The sequence below is a fragment of the Ylistrum balloti genome, unplaced genomic scaffold, assembly GCF_031769215.1.
Source record: "Ylistrum balloti isolate Yb309-2 unplaced genomic scaffold, AGI_CSIRO_Ybal_v1 Utg369628, whole genome shotgun sequence".
NCBI classification, from domain to species: Eukaryota; Metazoa; Mollusca; class Bivalvia; order Pectinida; family Pectinidae; genus Ylistrum; species Ylistrum balloti.
In genome coordinates, this window is record NW_026781895.1 from 123,651 (window position 1) to 144,405 (window position 20,755).

Below are 20,755 nucleotides of genomic sequence, written 5' to 3' on the forward strand. Positions count from 1 at the left end.
ACGTGAAAATATATAAACTGTCCTCCACACTTCTGAAACATAACACATTAAAATAAATTAGATATTTGTTCTGTTTGGTGTTTATTAACCACCATCCACATGACGCGTGTGTCTGAAACACATTTATACGGTGTTATTTACATATTAATTAAACATAAGAATGATTCAAACATTTTTAATGTATTTGGTGCTTATTTAAACCAGGTGGACTTTGTCCAAATTGGACTACACCGACATCAACAAGTCCTACAACAACAGACGTTACGGATACAACCGACCCTACCAGCCCAACAGAACCCCCAACGATAACTGATGTACGTCTACCTACTGCTCTTATTCCATATCATTATGACGTCACATTGAGACCAGAACTCTACAACGGATTACCGGAAACATTCACTTTTAACGGATCTGTTCATATATTTCTAAATTGCATTAACGCGACCAGGAACATCACAGTGCATATTGGTACTCAGAATTTAACCCGAGTCCCTACAGTTCAGCTGGTCAACAAGCCGGGTGGAAGGGCGCCAGATGTGACAGGTACAGCGAGAGATTATGAACGAGAATTTCTTATCATTATGATGGACACAGAATTGGTTGCTGGACAACAATACTCTCTGACCCTATATTTTGACGACAATTTAACTGACAGCCTTATTGGAATGTACCTGAGTTCCTACCAAAGTGAAACAGCAAATGAAACAATGTAAGCAATATGTTATAACTATTGTTGTTCAAATGCTTCACTGTTCATAGACAATGTACCACACAATTCTATTATAAAATAAAGATCATTTCGCTCAGCCATACCAGAGAAGAAAATTAGCCATGTGCTATTTGTAAAAGCCTTACGTTCATGACACTTGTAAACATTATGTAGTGAAATTAGTTCATGTTTCATGACCGTAATTTTAGTAAAGTTAGTTAATTCAGTAGGTTTCCGGTACGTGGAAATAACATAACTAAATCTACAGTATTGTCATAGACCAGCTCATACTTCAATTATTATTTGATTTAATTACCAGATATCTCGCTGTCACACAGTTCCAGCACACCTTCGCTAGGAATGCGTTCCCGTGCTTTGACGAGCCAGCGTTAAAAGCGACATTCAGCATTACCCTAGAAAGACAACCCCAGATATTTACATTATCTAACATGCCTCTTAACAGAACAGTGACACTGTAAGCACTCTTTGGTTATTTACAGTTGTTATTCGTTATATATCAGTAAATTTCTCTTCGTATCCGGTCTATCTCCTGGTAAAATAGTAGTTGCGTTTACCAATAACGACATAGTCTGGCTATTTCTCAATGTTTCACAAGCCTACAAAAAGCTGACAAAATCTCAGTTACTACCTTCTATCAAAAAAGATTTATCTCTCTTCCTTTTGATATCTGTAAACATGGATCCTTTCTCTGTTGCAGTGATGATGGCTACAAGGCTGATGTATATGATAAATCCGTAGTCATGTCCACTTACCTGGTGGCTTTTACATTTTGTAACTTTCTGAACGTCACGAACAAGACGTCAAACGGCGTGGAGGTAACCTCTCTACAATAAATACTCTCTTTCATAAAAATATCACATAAATTATCCTTGGTATATGATATTGTGTGATATTACAATGCTTCAATATAACTGTCCCTATTACAAGATATCCCCGTTAGTCAGTGATAATACACATACAATATTTCTGGGCACTACAAATGTGTAATTTAACGTATTGCGAGGTAAGATTTCGGTAAGGAAAATGACGCCGCACTCTCACAGATTGCAATGTGACGTAGATATAAAGCCAAAATTACTTTTAGTTAGATGTGGAAACGCCCTTTATCTACAATAGTTACTTGAATGATTCAACTTGTGATAAAGAAAATCTTGAATTGGTTTTCATTTGACATATGACTCATGAAACTTTCATGAACTTTTTAACTCGTTTCATAAATCACATATTAAATGGAAACTTCCGATCATAACTTGTGACCAGTGTAATAACGCCCAATACTTCTTACTCTTTTTATTACACGGGTGTTTTATAACTGTATGACTGTGATTGACGGAAGGCTAGCATTGTTTCCAGGCTGTGATTGGCTGAAGGCTAACATTGTTTCCAGGCTGTGATTGGCTGAAGGCTAACATTGTTTCCAGACTGTGATTGGCTGAAGGCTAACATTGTTTCCAGACTGTGATTGGCTGAAGGCTAACATTGTTTCCAGGCTGTGATTGGCTGAAGGCTAACATTATTTCCAGACTGTGATTGGCTGAAGGCTAACATTGTTTCCAGACTGTGATTGGCTGAAGGCTAACATTGTTTCCAGGCTGTGATTGGCTGAAGGCTAACATTGTTTCCAGACTGTGATTGGCTGAAGGCTAACATTGTTTCCAGACTGTGATTGGCTGAAGGCTAACATTGTTTCCAGACTGTGATTGGCGGAAGGCTAACATTGTTTCCAAACTGTGATTGGCGGAAGGCTAACATTGTTTCCATCGTAACGTTACAACTTCCTGGCGTCAAATACATTGTGGCGTCACAAAAAAAAATAAATAGCGTGAGACTATGTAGATTTATCAGACTAAAAAATTATTTTATGAATATTTGTTAATGTATCTAAGTTATGTGATAAACAGAACATTACATTTGTTTCCATTTCATATGAGATTTATCGAACTCGTTACTTTTCATGGTACCTCGCCTCTGAAAAAAATTAAAGACTCCTTTTATAGTTCTCATTTGTATGGAAATTTATGTCCTTACCAGTATCTATATGTTCAGAGATATTCAATAAATTATAGTTTACACTGAAGATAGACAAAATCACCTACTCCAGAACGGTTACGGCAGAGGACAACTACCATTCAACACCGACCTTTATCTTAAAAAAAACCCTGTTTCACAAGAACTGCTAACGCACATAGAAATAAATGAATATGATAATATTAAACGAACAATTCACGTTAACTGTTAGTAATGTGCTTGTATACAGCTTAATATTTCAGTGATATTAACATATATTTTATTTTCAGTTCGGAGTCTACTCCCGACCAGAATATATCAATCAAACTGCGTTTGCTTTAGAGAAAGGAAGCGAAATGCTGGATGCTTTTGAGAAATACTTCAACATTTCATTCACTCTTCCAAAAGTCGGTAGGTGTTGAATTCAGGTTCTGAGAATAATACATATTTTATATCTTAATATATATATATGTGTGTAAAAATATTTGCATGCTGGCTTTTTTTTGAAAGGAAAAAATACGTTTTATTATAAGACAACGGGACATTCACAGTAACCGATTCAGTGATATATATAATTGTTTTCAATGTATGCATATCGATGATGAAGAGATCCTTTTCCCACGTAAAGTATTGTACCATGTCAATGTGCATATTCCATACATTAAGATGTGTTGATTTCGCAGACAACATAGCACTACCTGACTTTTACTACGGCGCCATGGAGAACTGGGGGTTGGTGACGTACAGGGAATTCTACCTTCTGTACGAGGAGGGTATGTCGACAACCAGGAACCTGGAGTTAATCGCCGAAATCATTGCTCACGAACTCGCTCATATGGTGAGTACGTTCTCAACACTTGTTAATTATGAAGGATACTACCTAATAATTACTTATATTTACTGTGGATAAATGTCACATAAGTAATTCCCATTTGGATGACGGTTTCGATGTATTAAGTGATAAAAGAATACCAGATTTAATATTCCACAACTTCCTGTTCACAACAAAATGTACAGCAGAAAAAATACCAAAAATAGCCATGAATACATTTGATAAATGCGGAGTGATATCTTGTTTTTCAAAACGACAAATCATTTTCATACGGGAGTTATATTATATATATATTTATAGATATTTGTGATCACATTTCCTGTATTAATAGATACAATGGAGAAGTTATACAGGTTAAGATCATTTTGTCTTTCAGTGGTTTGGTAATCTGGTTTCTCCACAGTGGTGGGATGACTTATGGCTAAACGAAGGATTTGCTACCTTTCTCTCCTATCTTGGAATGGACATGGTACTTCCTGAGTGGAAAATGGAAAGTATTGTCTCTAAACATAACCCAGATAATATAACGTCATAACATCCTGTGCACTAAATGCCTATTAAATACCAAACATCGTCGTTTGTGTTTTCTATGCCACACACAAAGACGTATTTGTCTGTGTGAGACTATGCTGATGCACGTTTTGCTTTCAATTGTTCTGTGTGAAACATATGTGTACATGATGATATATATATATATAATCAAAATACCTACATATTAACAAAACCGTAATCCAAAATTCTAGATTTAACGAAAGCGAAACATGAATAAAAGACTGATTAACACGGATATCTCTGGAAATGTACCGAAAGAGAATACAACCTTATAATCCATCAACGTAAACGTTTATGGTCCAGGAACCGTTTTATTCATGGTCAGTCCAACATCGCGTTCTCTTATGAAAAACAAGGATAATAAATACTGCTGTGGTGTTGGTTTAAGTTATTCAAAACGATCTTTGTGCTACAGATGGATCTTATCACCACCTATGAGGTCCAGGGGGTGATGGAAGCCGATAGTCTTGAAACTACGGTACCAATATATCGCATGGCTTACACACCTACTCAGATAGAGGACCTGTTTGATATCATTACATACTCAAAGGTAGGTTGATAGGGAAGAAAATTCTTCATGAATTGATGAAGGATGACAACTGTTGCAAACAAATATGAGAAATAAAACATTCTGATATTCTTATCTACCACAGTTGCAGATCAAGATTTACAAATGAAAAAAATCGAAAAATTGAATAACAATTAAGCTTTTAAACTTTATCAATTATGATTGTTATGTTCTATTGTATGTTGTATATCAATATGTTCTTACAGGGTGCCTCGGTGATCCGAATGATGTGGTTTTTCTTGGGAGAAGAAACGTTTCGGCAAGGCTTAGAGGTGAGAAAATGTGGTTAGTTAAGGATAAGGTGAATGTCTGGGATATTGAATATATTTGTACATCCCAACAAACCTGTATTGCACGTTTATTAATATATATAACGACACTCGACTAATTATGTTGTGAGTGTAAAAGCTGATATTTTTCCTTTTCAGGGCTACTTAAAGGAGCAGGAGTTTGGGAACGTTGCACACGATGACTTATGGAGATCCTTACAGACAGTAAATGAAAATATATTCGTCTCTTAATAAATACACTGTGATCAAAGTGTTATCAATTAAGTTCAAACTACTTTTTGTCTATTCTTACAATTACGAAGCTATTCACAATCCGAGAGATTGTCAACAACAGAATATACAATATTAATATCTGATTGATTTCCCAGTATTCAGGAACACGTCTTATAATTTTCTTGGAATGCTCTATGGCAACCGCTTCTCGTGATTTATGGCGATTCCTGCCCCTATATTATTACAGAAACAGCTGCATTAGTAATGTTGTTTAGAAAAAAAAACATTTGTTATTATGTGTTGCTTGTTCGCAGCAAGCACTTGCTGACGGTAGAACAGGTTTTGATGTGAAAACGGTGATGGATTCGTGGATCAAACAAAAGAACTTCCCTGTAGTGAACGTAACAAGACATGCCAGTCAGTTAAAACTCACACAGCAACGTTTCCTGCTCAGAGTAGATAACACAACGGATTCAACGGGGTATGTTTTCTTATAAAAATTGTATTGCAACCAAATATGTGTATGCTGAAGTATTACTTAAATTACGATAACATATTGTGCTCTTAGCAAATCGTGACCAGTTTGTAAACATAATTATTTTGAATTGTTTAAACTTAAGTGGCAAGTGAGGAAAATCATACTTGGTCGAAAAAAATGTCAAAATCTAGAAGGAGAGGAGCACAGCACATGTTCTATAAAACAACAAATTTCAAAATTTCAGATATTAATTGCTTCATAATAGAACATGCATTTTCGATATAAACAAATATGACCTTAAAACACATTTATATAAGATTCAATATCGGTGTGTGGGTGTATATATATGTCACAGGTACGGTTGGGAGATACCATTTACTTACACTACTAGTCAGGAGATGGATTTTAACAAAACCGCTGATGACGTTAAATGGATAAGGCGTAACGAGTCTGGTAAGAATAGCAATCCAAAACCAAAGTAATAATAACATATTCCAGTTCTTTACCTGGTCGTTTGAGAAATTTTACAGGCTACCTACACTTACTACGTAACGTTACGTTCAATGTTACCTCTGTTGTTGTCTAAATTATCTAAATCTATCTACGTTAATTAAAAACACCTAAATATGTCTCCATTATTAAGATAATGGAACTTAATTAATTTCAGTTTTTATCATTGCATCAGTTTTCCCTCACTGACTCGGATTAACATATTATTCAATGTGTCAATCAATTTTTGAGACTAGAATTTATTTCTAGAAACTACAATTTGTTTTGACGCCACCAACATGTCAGATGTTGACTGGGTGATTGGTAATATACAACAGTATGGATACTATCGGATCAATTACGACAAGGCCAACTGGAGGGCATTAATTCAGCAACTCAAAGACAATCACCAAGTAAGTGCAGTTCTATCAATAGGTATGTCAGCAGTTATATTAAATAATTACACAATAACGTTGTTTACATCCTTTTCTTTAATCTTTTCACGGTCCCAATAAAATCTGTTCCATTTGAGGTTAAGCATATGTATTATAGGGTAATCGCTATACTTACTATGATCAATTATTGAGTAAATATTCATGATTTACCATATATTTGATAGAAAATCCACGTCGTCAACAGAGGCGCGTTAATCAGTGACGCTTGGGCACTCGCTAAGTAAGTACGCCAGTTGATATCATTTTGATGTTTGACTACAAAAATAATTCTGCCCTCTTTTATTTTCACAATCTTTTGTGTTCACCCAGTAATATTTTTAATCATGTTTTTTCTATACTATTGTCTGTTATGCAATGTTATGTTATGTTTTTTAATCATGCTTGTATTTGAACCGTGTTGTGTTTCTTTCCTATTTCATTTCGTGCATCAATTGTTCCTTGGTAGACCATTATGTATCTTGATCTTCTGAATTTTCTTCGGGTGACTGAGGCTTAACTCGAGTTCTGTACTCAAACTGATCAAGCGATCTTATGATATTTGGTTTATATTTGCAACCATATCCACCAGAAAAGCGTTGACCATGCTTATGTAACTCATTTACTCATTGTCGATATGTTTACAGTGAACTCTAAAACTTGTGCTCATTTACTCATTGTCGATATGTTTACAGTGAACTCTAAAACTTGTGCTCATTTACTCATTGTCGATATGTTTACAGTGAACTCTAAAACTTGTGCTCATTTACTCATTGTCGATATGTTTACAGTGAACTCTAAAACTTGTGCTCATTTACTCATTGTCGATATGTTTACAGTGAACTCTAAAACTTGTGCTCATTTACTCATTGTCGATATGTTTACAGTAAACTCTAAAACTTGTGCTCATTTACTCATTGTCGATATGTTTACAGTAAACTCTAAAACTTGTGCTCATTTACTCATTGTCGATATGCTTACAGTAAACTAACTCAATGTCTCCTATTCCAGCGCAGGGCTGAACGAGATGGAGATTGCCTGGGACATGCTGCTCTATCTCCGTAATGAGGAAGAATACATACCTTGGAGTGTCTCAGTCCGGGAGCTCGAGTACGTGGATCTGATGTTGACTGGCCGAGCAGCGTATGGAAATTTCGAGGTCTGTAATCTCTGTGTAAGATAAAAAGATACTATTTTATACTCCATTTTTATTGCTGAACGCTTTTGTTTTAATTTCATTGTAATACACGTCTTTGTTCAGTATATATTACTTGTAATTGACCCTTCACATAATGGACCTAAATCGTGTTACATGATTTATTCGAAAAAAATATTTAAAGGGATGTAAGTTATTATTCTTACATTTTCTAACCAAAGCGTTTCATGGTTCGACAAATTGAAGGCCGTCCACTCAACGTCTCCGTCAAAGATGACAGACCAGTCCAAGAAAGGTAAGTTGTGGAAATATAACCATATGTACTAGACAACAGTACTACATACAAAGTAGTAACAGAAATTCATAAATCAACAAAGGCGGAAACTCCTATCTGTAAGTTAGATACAAACATTGTTTCGATCTGTTGGTACATTTACGTCTCCAAAGTAATCAACAGACTGAAACTCAGAAAATGATCAAATCATGTTTAAAAAAGAAAGAAGATTAATGTATCTATGAATCCCTTCCTAAGTTACAATATTTAAACTTTAAACCAATCATTGATATACATCAGCAACATTGTCACGTTAAATCGGTGATTTGATATTTTCAGATCACTCAGCAGTCTGATATTCAGACTTGCCTGTAAACATCACGTAACAGACTGCATACAATGGTCAGTGGAAATGTTCCGTGCCTGGATGACCACGGGTGAACTGTAAGAATTCAACCTTCACCTTGCTTATTTGTGTTTTATTGACGTATAACCCTTTTTCTAGTTCTAAACATGGAAACCTTTATAAAAGTTAGGGATGGTGCATTTTGTCAAAATATTGTGATAGAGCAAATGGTTTCGCCCATAACTTTTCCTAATTATGTTAACTAACGCTTTTAAAACCACAGAATTCCTCCGGACATCAAAGGTACAGTGATGTGTACGGCGGTCCGAGAAGGCGGTGAGGATGAATGGAAGTATGTATACAAACGGTACCACAACGGCCCGGTGTCAGAGTCGTCCCTCTCTCTGGCTGCCATGGGCTGCTCATCCCGGCCTTGGATCATCAATAGGTAGGTTCGAGTCAAGTTTACTTTCCGAGAGCAATGTTGCTGCATTCCACATATTTATGCAACATAAAACATTTACTCTACCTGTATATGAAGCTAGATGTGTTCGATATTCATTATTTAGTTATTTTTAACCGTTATCTCATTTGAAAATGTGACATCACTTACTCATTAAGACTTTAACTGAATATTTTGGGGTTAGTGCACCTTCTGGATTTTGACATTCATTTCGACCAGTTTTGATTTTTCTCCATAGACCTCAAATTTTATAACTTTTGCATCATTGGCCAGTCCTAAAAGGACGAAACAGCTGCATGATGCAGCATCATTAACGAGTCATAAAAGGACGAAACAGCTGCATGATGCAGCATCATTAACGAGTCCTAGAAGGACGAAACAGCTGCATGATGCAGCATCATTAACGAGTCCTAAAAGGACGAAACAGCTGTATGATGTAGCATCACTGACGAGTCCTAGAAGGAAGAAACAGCTGTATGATGTAGCATCACTGACGAGTCCTAAAAGGACGAAACAGCTGTATGATGTAGCATCACTGACGAGTCCTAGAAGGACGAAACAGCTGTATGATGTAGCATCACTGACGAGTCCTAAAAGGACGAAACAGCTGTATGATGTAGCATCACTGACGAGTCCTAAAAGGACGAAACAGCTGTATGATGTAGCATCACTGACGAGTCCTAGAAGGAAGAAACAGCTGTATGATGTAGCATCACTGACGAGTCCTAAAAGGACGAAACAGCTGTATGATGTAGCATCACTGACGAGTCCTAAAAGGACGAAACAGCTGTATGATGTAGCATCACTGACGAGTCCTAAAAGGACGAAACAGCTGTATGATGTAGCATCACTGACGAGTCCTAAAAGGACGAAACAGCTGTATGATGTAGCATCACTGACGAGTCCTAAAAGGACGAAACAGCTGTATGATGCAGCATCATTAACGAGTCCTAAAAGGACGAAACAGCTGTATTATGTAGCATCACTGACGAGTCCTAAAAGGACGAAACAGCTGTATGATGCAGCATCATTGACGAGTCCTAAAAGGACGAAACAGCTGTATTATGTAGCATCACTGACGAGTCCTAAAAGGACGAAACAGCTGTATGATGTAGCATCACTGACGAGTCCTAAAGGGACGAAACAGCTGTATGATGTAGCATCACTGACAATTCCTACAAGGACGAAACAGCTGCCTGCTGCAGTTTTATTCATTGTTTGTTTCCACTGTACCGAACTCTGAATTTTTATTAAAATGTGCTTTTCACTTGTGTGTCTTTGTAAATCTTTGACTGACCAAACTTTCATGACGAAAGATGTCGATGTAGCAGAAGACACATGCTTCTTTCTTCTTTCCTTTGTTTATGTTTTTCCTTCATTTCAACAATTTTGAATTTGAATTCATTTTTGGCAACATTACGGCTTCTCCTTGTTTTCCATGTAAAAGTAATACAATCAGGATTCAGTAATCACAAAATCATAATAGATAAATTTGACTTCGTTATTAAATCATGAAACATCGCTTAAGTATATTTGTGACTGGCAGATTTTCTCAGCATCATAATATAATTCATAACTTTTTCCCGATTATCTTGAAATTGAACTTCGATATTCTGAAACCAATCAAATAATTGTTTAGAGTAAATCATCTCATATGTAGCAATTGTGTAGTTGTTTAGGAAGGTAATTTATTTATTTTGTTTTGTTTTGTTTGTTTGATTTTTTTTAAAATGAGTGGATTCTTGTTATCTCGGAGAAGTTAAACATTTCAGGTACTTAGAATATACACTTCGTCCTGATCAGATCCGGAAACAAGATGTTCGAAATGCTATTCTCTCGGTGATTAATAACCCAGTAACGTTCAATATGGGCTGGAAGTTCCTCATGATGAACTGGAGACGCATGGTTCTTAAGTAAGTATACTGACTAATGCTTTCAAAAACAACTCAAATAAAAAACCTACTGCTCATCAATCACTACCAACGTAACACCGACTGATCACCAATCACGACCTAAATAACATCGAATTATCACCAATCACGACCCAAGTAACACCGACTGATCGCCAATCACGACCCAAGTAACATTGACTAATCACCAATCACGACCCGATTAACATAGACAAATTACCAATCACGACCCAAGTAACACCGACTGATCACCAATCACGACCCACGTAACACCGACTGATCACCAATCACGACCCAAGTAACATCGACAGATCACCAATCACGACCAAAGTAACACCGACTGATCGCCAATCACAACCCGAGTAACATCGACAGATCACCAATCACGACCCAAGTAACACCGTCCGATCACCAATCACGACCAAAGTAACATCGACAGATCACCAATCACGACCCAAGTAACACCGACTGATCACCAATCACGACCAAAGTAACACCGACTGATCGCCAATCACAACTCGAGTAACATCGACAGATCACCAATCACGACCCAAGTAACATCGGCTGATCACCAATCACGACCCACGTAACATCGAATTATCACCAATCACGACCCACGTAACACTGAATGATCACCAATCACGACGCGAATAACATCGACTGATCACCAATCACGACCCCCGAGTAACATCGAATGGTCACCAATCACGATCCACGTAACATCAAATTATCACCAATCACGACGCGAATAACATCGACTGATCACCAATCACGACCCGAGTAACACCGACTGATCGCCAATCACGACACGAGTAACATCGACAGATTGCCAATCACGACCAAAGTAACACCGACTGATCGCCAATCACAACCCGAGTAACACCGATCACCATCACGACCCGAGTAACATCGACTAATCACCAATCACGACCAAAGTAACACCGACTGATCACCAATCACGACCCAAGTAACATCGGCTGATCACCAATCACGACGAAAGTAACACCGACTGATCACCAATCACGACACAAGTAACACTGACTGATCACCAATCACCACCAAAGTAACACCGACTGATCACCAATCACGACACAAGTAACACCGACTGATCACCAATCACCACCAAAGTAACACCGACTGATCGACAATCACGACCCGAGTAACATCGACAGATTGCCAATCACGACCCAAGTAACACCGACTGATCACCAATCACGACCCACGTAACACAGACTGATCACCAATCACGACCACGTAACACCGACTGATCGCCAATCACCACCCAAGTAACATTGACTGATCACCAATCACGACTTAATTAACATCGACAGATCACCAATCACGACCCATGTAATATCGAATTATCACCAGTCACGACCCACGTAACACCGACTGATCACCAATCACGACCCAAGTAACATCGAATTATCACCAATCACGACGCGAATAACACCGACTGATCACCAATCACGACACAAGTAACACTGACTGTTCACCAATCACGACCCACGTAACACCGACTGATCACCAATCACAACCCATGTTACATCGACTAATCACCAATCACGACCAAAGTAACACCGACTGATCACCAATCACGACACAAGTAACACCGACTGATCACCAATCACCACCAAAGTAACACCGACTGATCACCAATCACGACCCGAGTAACATCGACAGATTGCCAATCACGACCCACGTAACACAGACTGATCACCAATCACGACCAAAGTAACACCGACTGATCACCAATCACGACACAAGTAACACCGACTGATCACCAGTCACAACCAAAGTAACACCGACTGATCGCCAATCACGACCCACGTAGCACAGACTGATCACCAATCACGACCACGTAACACCGACTGATCACCAATCACGACCTGAATAACACCGACTGATCACCAATCACGACACAAGTAACACCAACTGATCACCAATCACCACCAAAGTAACACCGACTGATCGCCAATCACGACCCGAGTAACATCGACAGATTGCCAATCACGACCCAAGTAACACCGACTGATCACCAATCACGACCCACGTAACACAGACTGATCACCAATCACGACCACGTAACACCGACTGATCACCAATCACGACCCACGTAACATCGAATTATCACAAATCACGACGCGAATAACACCGACTGATCACCAATCACGACCCAAGTAACACCGACTGATCACCAATCACGACACAAGTAACACCGACTGATCACCAATCACGGCCCGAGTAACACTGACTGATCACCAATAACGACACACGTAACACCGACTGATCACAAAGCACGACCCAAGTAACACTGACTGATCACCAATCACGACCCACGTAACACCGACTGATCACCAATCACGACCCACGTAACACCGACTGATCACCAATCACGACCAAAGTAACACCGACTGATCACCAATCACGACCCAAGTAACATTGACTAATCACCAATCACGACCCAATTAACATTGACTGATCACCAATCACGACACAAGTAACACCGACTGATCACCAATCACCACCAAAGTAACACCGACTGATCACCAATCACGACCCGAGTAACATCGACAGATTGCCAATCACGACCCAAGTAACACCGAATGATCACCAATCACGACCCACGTAACACAGACTGATCACCAATCACGACCAAAGTAACACCGACTGATCACCAATCACGACACAAGTAACACCGACTGATCACCAGTCACAGCCAAGGTAACACCGACTGATCGCCAATCACGACCCACGTAGCAGAGACTGATCACCAATCACGACTACGTAACACCGACTGATCACCAATCACGACCTGAATAACATCGACTGATCACCAATCACGACACAAGTAACATCGACTGATCACCAATCACGACCCACGTAACATCGAATTATCACAAATCACGACGCGAATAACACCGACTGATCACCAATCACGACCCAAGTAACACCGACTGATCACCAATCACGACACAAGTAACACCGACTGATCACCAATCACGGCCCGAGTAACACTGACTGATCACCAATAACGACACACGTAACACCGACTGATCACAAAGCACGACCCAAGTAACACTGACTGATCACCAATCACGACCCACGTAACACCGACTGATCACCAATCACGACCCACGTTACACCGACTGATCACCAATCACGACCAAAGTAACACCGACTGATCACCAATCACGACCCAAGTAACATTGACTAATCACCAATCACGACCCAATTAACATTGACTGATCACCAATCACGACCCAAGTAACATCGGCTGATCACCAATCACGACCAAAGTAACACCGACTGATCACCAATCACGACACAAGTAACACCGACTGATCACCAATCACCACCAAAGTAACACCGACTGATCACCAATCACGACCCGAGTAACATCGACAGATTGCCAATCACGACCCAAGTAACACCGAATGATCACCAATCACGACCCACGTAACACAGACTGATCACCAATCACGACCAAAGTAACACCGACTGATCACCAGTCACAGCCAAAGTAACACCGACTGATCGCCAATCACGACCCACGTAGCACAGACTGATCACCAATCACGACTACGTAACACCGACTGATCACCAATCACGACCTGAATAACATCGACTGATCACCAATCACGACACAAGTAACATCGACTGATCACCAATCACGACCCACGTTACATCGAATTATCACCAATCACGACACAAGTAACATCGACTGATCACCAATCACGACCCACGTTACATCGAATTATCACCAATCAAGACCCACGTAACATCGACAGATTGCATATCACGACCCAAGTAACACCGACTGATCACCAATAACGACCTGAATAACATCGACTGATCACCAATCACGACACAAGTAACATCGACTGATCACCAATCACCACCCACGTAACATCGAATTATCACCAATCACGACGCGAATAACACCGACTGATCACCAATCACGACCCGAGTAACATCGACTAATCACCAATCACGACCCAATTAACATTGACTGATCACCAATCACGACCAAAGTAACATTGACTGATCGCCAATTACGGACCAATTAACATCGACTGATCACCAATCACGACCCGAGTAACATCGACAGATCACCAATCACGACCAAAGTAACACCGACTGATCGCCAATCACAACCCGAGTAACATCGACAGATCACCAATCACGACACCTGAGTAACATCGAATGGTCACCAATCACGACCCAAGTAACACCGACTGATCACCAATCACGACCCAATTAACATCGACTAATCACCAATCACGACCCAATTAACATTGACTGATCACCAATCACGACCAAAGTAACATTGACTAATCACCAATCACGACCCAATTAACATTGACTGATCACCAATCACGACCAAAGTAACATTGACTAATCACCAATCACGACCCAATTAACATTGACTGATCACCAATTACGGACCAAGTAACACCGACTGATCACCAATCACGACCCAATTAACATTGACTGATCACCAATCACGACCCAATTAACATTGACTGATCACCAATCACGACCCAATTAACATTGACTGATCACCAATCACGACCCAATTAACATTGACTGATCACCAATCACGACCCAATTAACATTGACTGATCACCAATCACGACCAAAGTAACATTGACTGATCACCAATCACGACCCAATTAACATTGACTAATCACCAATCACGACCCGAGTAACATTGACTGATCACCAATCACGACCCAATTAACATTGACTGATCACCAATCACGACCCGAGTAACATCGACAGATCACCAATCACGACCCAATTAACATTGACTGATCACCAATCACATTGACTGATCACCAATCACGACCCAATTAACATTGACTGATCACCAATCACGACCAAAGTAACATTGACTGATCACCAATCACCAATCACGACTGAAGTAACACTGACTGATCACCAATCACGACCCACATTGACTGATCCCAATCACGACCACGAGTTCTCCCACTGTATATGGGGACCAAATTACCATGTTTTTATATTAAAGCATTTTTCAACTTACATGAGTCGCAAAGTTTTGTCCTCTTGGTAATATGTTAACATCATAAAGTGGATAAAAACATAATTGGTCACAAATACTTGTTTCAATCATTAAAAATATGTATTCGCACAGAAAACATGATGCCGATTGCAATTAATTATATGTAGGTCACATGATAAAGAGAGCGACATGATATGTATATTGCATCGAAGAAGCTGTTTATCATGACATTTATTGATTTTGGTGTTATTTAGTGATGAAGTTAACGGGAGCCATCTGAACACCATCCTGCTACAAGTTGCACAGCGCATGTTTACAGACTTCGAACTTAGTCAAGTATGTGTTTAAACGACTTCGGATCGAGTACTGATTTATCGATCCCATCGTTCTTTGTATATAAGATCTTGTAAGTAATGAATCGTCATAAAAAACTCAAACTTATTATGATACCAACATTAAACTGTACGTTAGACTGTCACATGGGTTTTACATATGCCCTCCATTATAGGGTGTTAAACAAGTCATTTGAATAACTCTCAGTTGATCTAAATCAAATAAACACGAAATTAAAAACACATTAGATATAGACTTTTATGTCTCTTTACATAGCATCAGCAGTAACATCAAACACGTAATTAAAAACACTTTTAAGTCTACCTTCTTAAGTTTGACGCGAAGTTATCTGCAAAGTTAATAGCGGTAAGACGCATAATACAAGGTTACAATTCATAAACAAACACAATACAAGGTTAAGACATTACTAGTCTTTATCAAACACAATACAAGGTTAAGACATTACTAGTCTTTATCAAACACAATACAAGGTTAAGACATTACTAGTCTTTATCAAACACAATACAAGGTTAAGACATTACTAGTATTTATCAAACACAATACAAGGTTAAGACATTACTAGTCTTTATCAAACACAATACAAGGTTAAGACATTACTAGTCTTTATCAAACACAATACAAGGTTAAGACATTACTAGTCTTTATCAAACACAATACAAGGTTAAGACATTACTAGTCTTTATCAAACACAATACAAGGTTAAGACATTACTAGTCTTTATCAAACACAATACAAGGTTAAGACATTACTAGTCTTTATCAAACACAATACAAGGTTAAGACATTACTAGTCTTTATCAAACACAATACAAGGTTAAGACATTACTAGTCTTTATCAAACACAATACAAGGTTAAGACATTACTAGTCTTTATCAAACACAATACAAGGTTAAGACATTACTAGTCTTTATCAAACACAATACAAGGTTAAGACATTACTAGTCTTTATCAAACACAATACAAGGTTAAGACATTACTAGTCTTTATCAAACACAATACAAGGTTAAGACATTACTAGTCTTTATCAAACACAATACAAGGTTAAGACATTACTAGTCTTTATCAAACACAATACAAGGTTAAGACATTACTAGTCTTTATCAAACACAATACAAGGTTAAGACATTACTAGTCTTTATCAAACACAATACAAGGTTAAGACATTACTAGTCTTTATCAAACACAATACAAGGTTAAGACATTACTAGTCTTTATCAAACGCAATACACGGTTAAGACATTATTATTCTACGGAAACTGGCCTGAACAAGTTACATACTTGTTTTAAATGACGTTTGTAATGACATTATTGATATTAAACTCGCTTATTAAAATTTTAAATTTGTTTTTAAAATATCATTGATACAGATCCTCCATCTGAAGAACAACATCCACCCACAAGAGGTGGAACTGAGTGGATTCGACAGGGCCATCGACAGAATTCAGGTTAACATGGAATGGGAGCGACAGTATTATCTTATTGTTGAAAAGTGGCTGTCGACGAACGCTGCACAAAGTTTTTAAACGTTAAGGAGCTGACGACATTTTAACACTAAGTAACGAATCGTTTAGCAAAACGGTATTGTAATCCTAATAATAACGACACCCATTCCAGACTAATGTTATCATATCTAACGACTGCGGTAAACGATCTAGTTTGTGAAAGCCTCGTCCATTAACTAATTATTACGGTTCTTTGGACCAAACTTTTCCCCGTGTGTTTATAACGAATTACGCTGAAATCTTCACAATCTTTGTAGTGTTATGTATTCTTACCTGAAAGCGACGACAATAATGTAAAATTAGGACAGATATATGCATTAATTTGTCATTTTGATTGTTTCGTTTTTTAATTAATTAAATATGATTTTTTTACGTCACACCTGTATCAACTTATTTTTAAGATCCCTGTCTGAATTACACAAATGTAGATAGTCAAAATTGAAATGACGTCACTAGTTCATGTCTGCCACGTAAACGAAATAAGTTAATGGCCCAGAGGTGCCCAATAGCACCTTTAATCTATATTATTCAAGCTGAACCCATGACATGTTCTACCAGGAAAAATGCTTCAATAAAAGGAATTAAGATACCATTTAGTAACAAGGGAAAACCTGAAGCCGAAATTAATATGTTTGCTGATGATTCGCAGCTATTGGCTGGGAATGAATATTCTATTCCAATAATTTTTAGTGTTTTACACCAATATGAAAAAGTATCTGGTGCCAAAATAAATTAGAAAAAAAACTAAAGGTATGTACATAGGAACATAGAAACAGACCTAACTTTAAGAAAATTTGTTGGGTAGAAAGGGTTAAGGCTCTTGGAATAATGCATGGATATGGAATAAACTTTGATGAAATTTGAGGGAAAAGATTAAAAAGATTGAAGCAACCATACAAATCTGGAAAAATTGATATCTTACACTTAGAGGATAATAAAGTCATTAATACTTTCTATAATTAATTATGATACAACAATACCACAGAAATATAAAATTATCATAAATAAAATGATTTACCAGTTTCTATGGAACGCTAATGTAAATATAGTTGCTAAAGAAAGCTGTTATAGAGACATTAATTTTGGAGGGTTAAATATGATTGATCATGATTTAATAGTAAAGGTAGCAAAAATATATACAAGATAATTCATTCAAAGTTCAGTGTTGGAATGCATTAAGGAAAATATTGGCTTAAAAGATATGATTCTACCTTCTCACAGGAGCTCTTTACATGTAAATGTAGTACTACAAAATCATTAGCATTAAATCGTATTCCACAGTTTTATAAGGTCTCTCTCGAATGTTGACAGGTCATAATAAAACGCCGTCCATTAAAGACAAAAAACTAAATACTCAATCATAGGATATTTGGAAACACCAATATAACATTCAGAAAAGATCCTGTTTTCTTTAAAAATCGAACTAAATCAAATATAACAAAAATAAAAGATAAATGGAATGAAGAAAGAAAGGATTTTATTAATTTACAAGAATTATGTTATTCAAGGATAACTGGATATCAGAATTCTCCATTGTAAAGAAAGCAATTTCGTCATGTGGCAATTGGATACAAGAGCTTAAATCAAGAAATCAAGAAATACCAATAACGGAACCAATAACTTTAACAGAAGAATTATATATTAAAACAAATCAAAACAACGAAATAATACAACCAACAAAGTTAACAAATAAAACTATAAAAGTATTAGTTTTGGATACAAACTATTATACCAAATCACAAAATACCTGGGATACAGTATACCAAGATGACATAAATTGGGTAAAGATTTGGATTTCGGTAAGTAGGTCTATAGCAAATAGGAAATGTAGCGATTTCCAATGGAAATGTTTGCATAATATTATTTCTACTGAGGCAAAATTATTGAAAATGAAAATGTCTCGTGGATTATGTACATTTTGTCATTTACATGATGAAACTCAAATTCACCTATTCTACCCGTGTTATAAAATTCAACATATTTGGAAGACAATCGAATCATGGATCAACAAAGTTTTGGGTTAAATATATCACCCAAATCAAATGTTTCATATAAGTGAGAAAGGTGTTATATTTGGAAGTTGTGATCCAAGAAATGAATATAATGTGATAATAAATTTGTTTGTTTTTACTATAAAGTGGCAGATATGGAAAGAAAAAAAATAAAATAAAATTTAATGTTGAGTATGACGTGAATGACTTGATAAAACACATTCTAAAATGTGTAAGACAAGAAATTGTTTTAATGATAGATGCATTGCAGAAAAGTGAAAGACATCGATACTTAGGGGAAGTTTTAAAGAGAACTTTCGAAAATGGAAAGAGCTGAAAGCAGAAAAAAGAGTGACAATTGAAAGGAAACAAATAAATAAAAGATAATTGATGCGATAGGAGAGTGATAGTTTAAAGAGAAAGAGTGTGTTGGAAAATATATGTATATTTAACTTGAAATAAAAAAAAAAAATAAGTTAATGGCCGACTAAAACAATCATTTTGAAGTCCCCGGTTAGTACTATTATAAAAATGGAAATGCACGTGTTGAACACATTTTCTTTACATTATATGATGAAGATCGTATGGTGACAGGAGAGTTTCGAGGTCAATGGAAAATACCATATGATAAATTCTCGGTTCAATGTTACAGAGATCGAGCTCTTTTCATCTCTTTGGGGATTTATCTCCCTCAATAACAGATAAACTAGTGTCGACCAGACTTACAGGAGTAGAATGGATCAGAGTTACCAGGCAGGATCAAGTCAACAGAAATATCACATTTAACCTTGTTTCTGTAAAGGATATAATTGCTCTAACAACTGGACATCACGAATATCGAGCTTTTATCCTGAGGTGGATGGGAATGAACAATAGTCGAGCAGAATTGGAGAGCTGGATGGGGACGATAAGTCATAGTGAAAGTCCAGTCAACAGTAAACTGGACGGGGACGACAAGTCATAGTGAAAGTCCAGTCAACAGTAAACTGGACGGGGACGACAAGTCATAGTGAAAGTCCAGTCAACAGTAAACTGGACGGGGACGACAAGTCATAGTGAAAGTCCAGTCAACAGTAAACTGGACGGGGACGACAAGTCATAGTGAACAGTAAACTGTGAAATTCAGTATAAGTATATTCT

General features: G+C 37.5%; 1 protein-coding gene across 1 annotated transcript; it reads left to right on the forward strand.

Annotated features, from left to right (window-relative positions):
• The first annotated feature begins 254 nt into the window (after positions 1–254).
• Positions 255–17,645, forward strand: LOC132551857 (aminopeptidase N-like). Its single transcript, XM_060216003.1, has 20 exons — positions 255–709; positions 1,029–1,184; positions 1,428–1,545; positions 3,028–3,148; positions 3,421–3,575; positions 3,946–4,068; positions 4,537–4,671; positions 4,896–4,961; positions 5,118–5,183; positions 5,507–5,673; positions 6,026–6,123; positions 6,430–6,572; positions 6,779–6,834; positions 7,602–7,749; positions 7,968–8,041; positions 8,360–8,464; positions 8,650–8,814; positions 10,602–10,742; positions 16,023–16,104; positions 17,490–17,645. Exons 1-20 carry the CDS (start codon positions 582–584, stop codon positions 17,643–17,645), a joined length of 2,403 nt encoding a protein of 800 aa, XP_060071986.1. The 5' UTR covers positions 255–581.
• Positions 17,646–20,755: the final 3,110 nt, after the last annotated feature.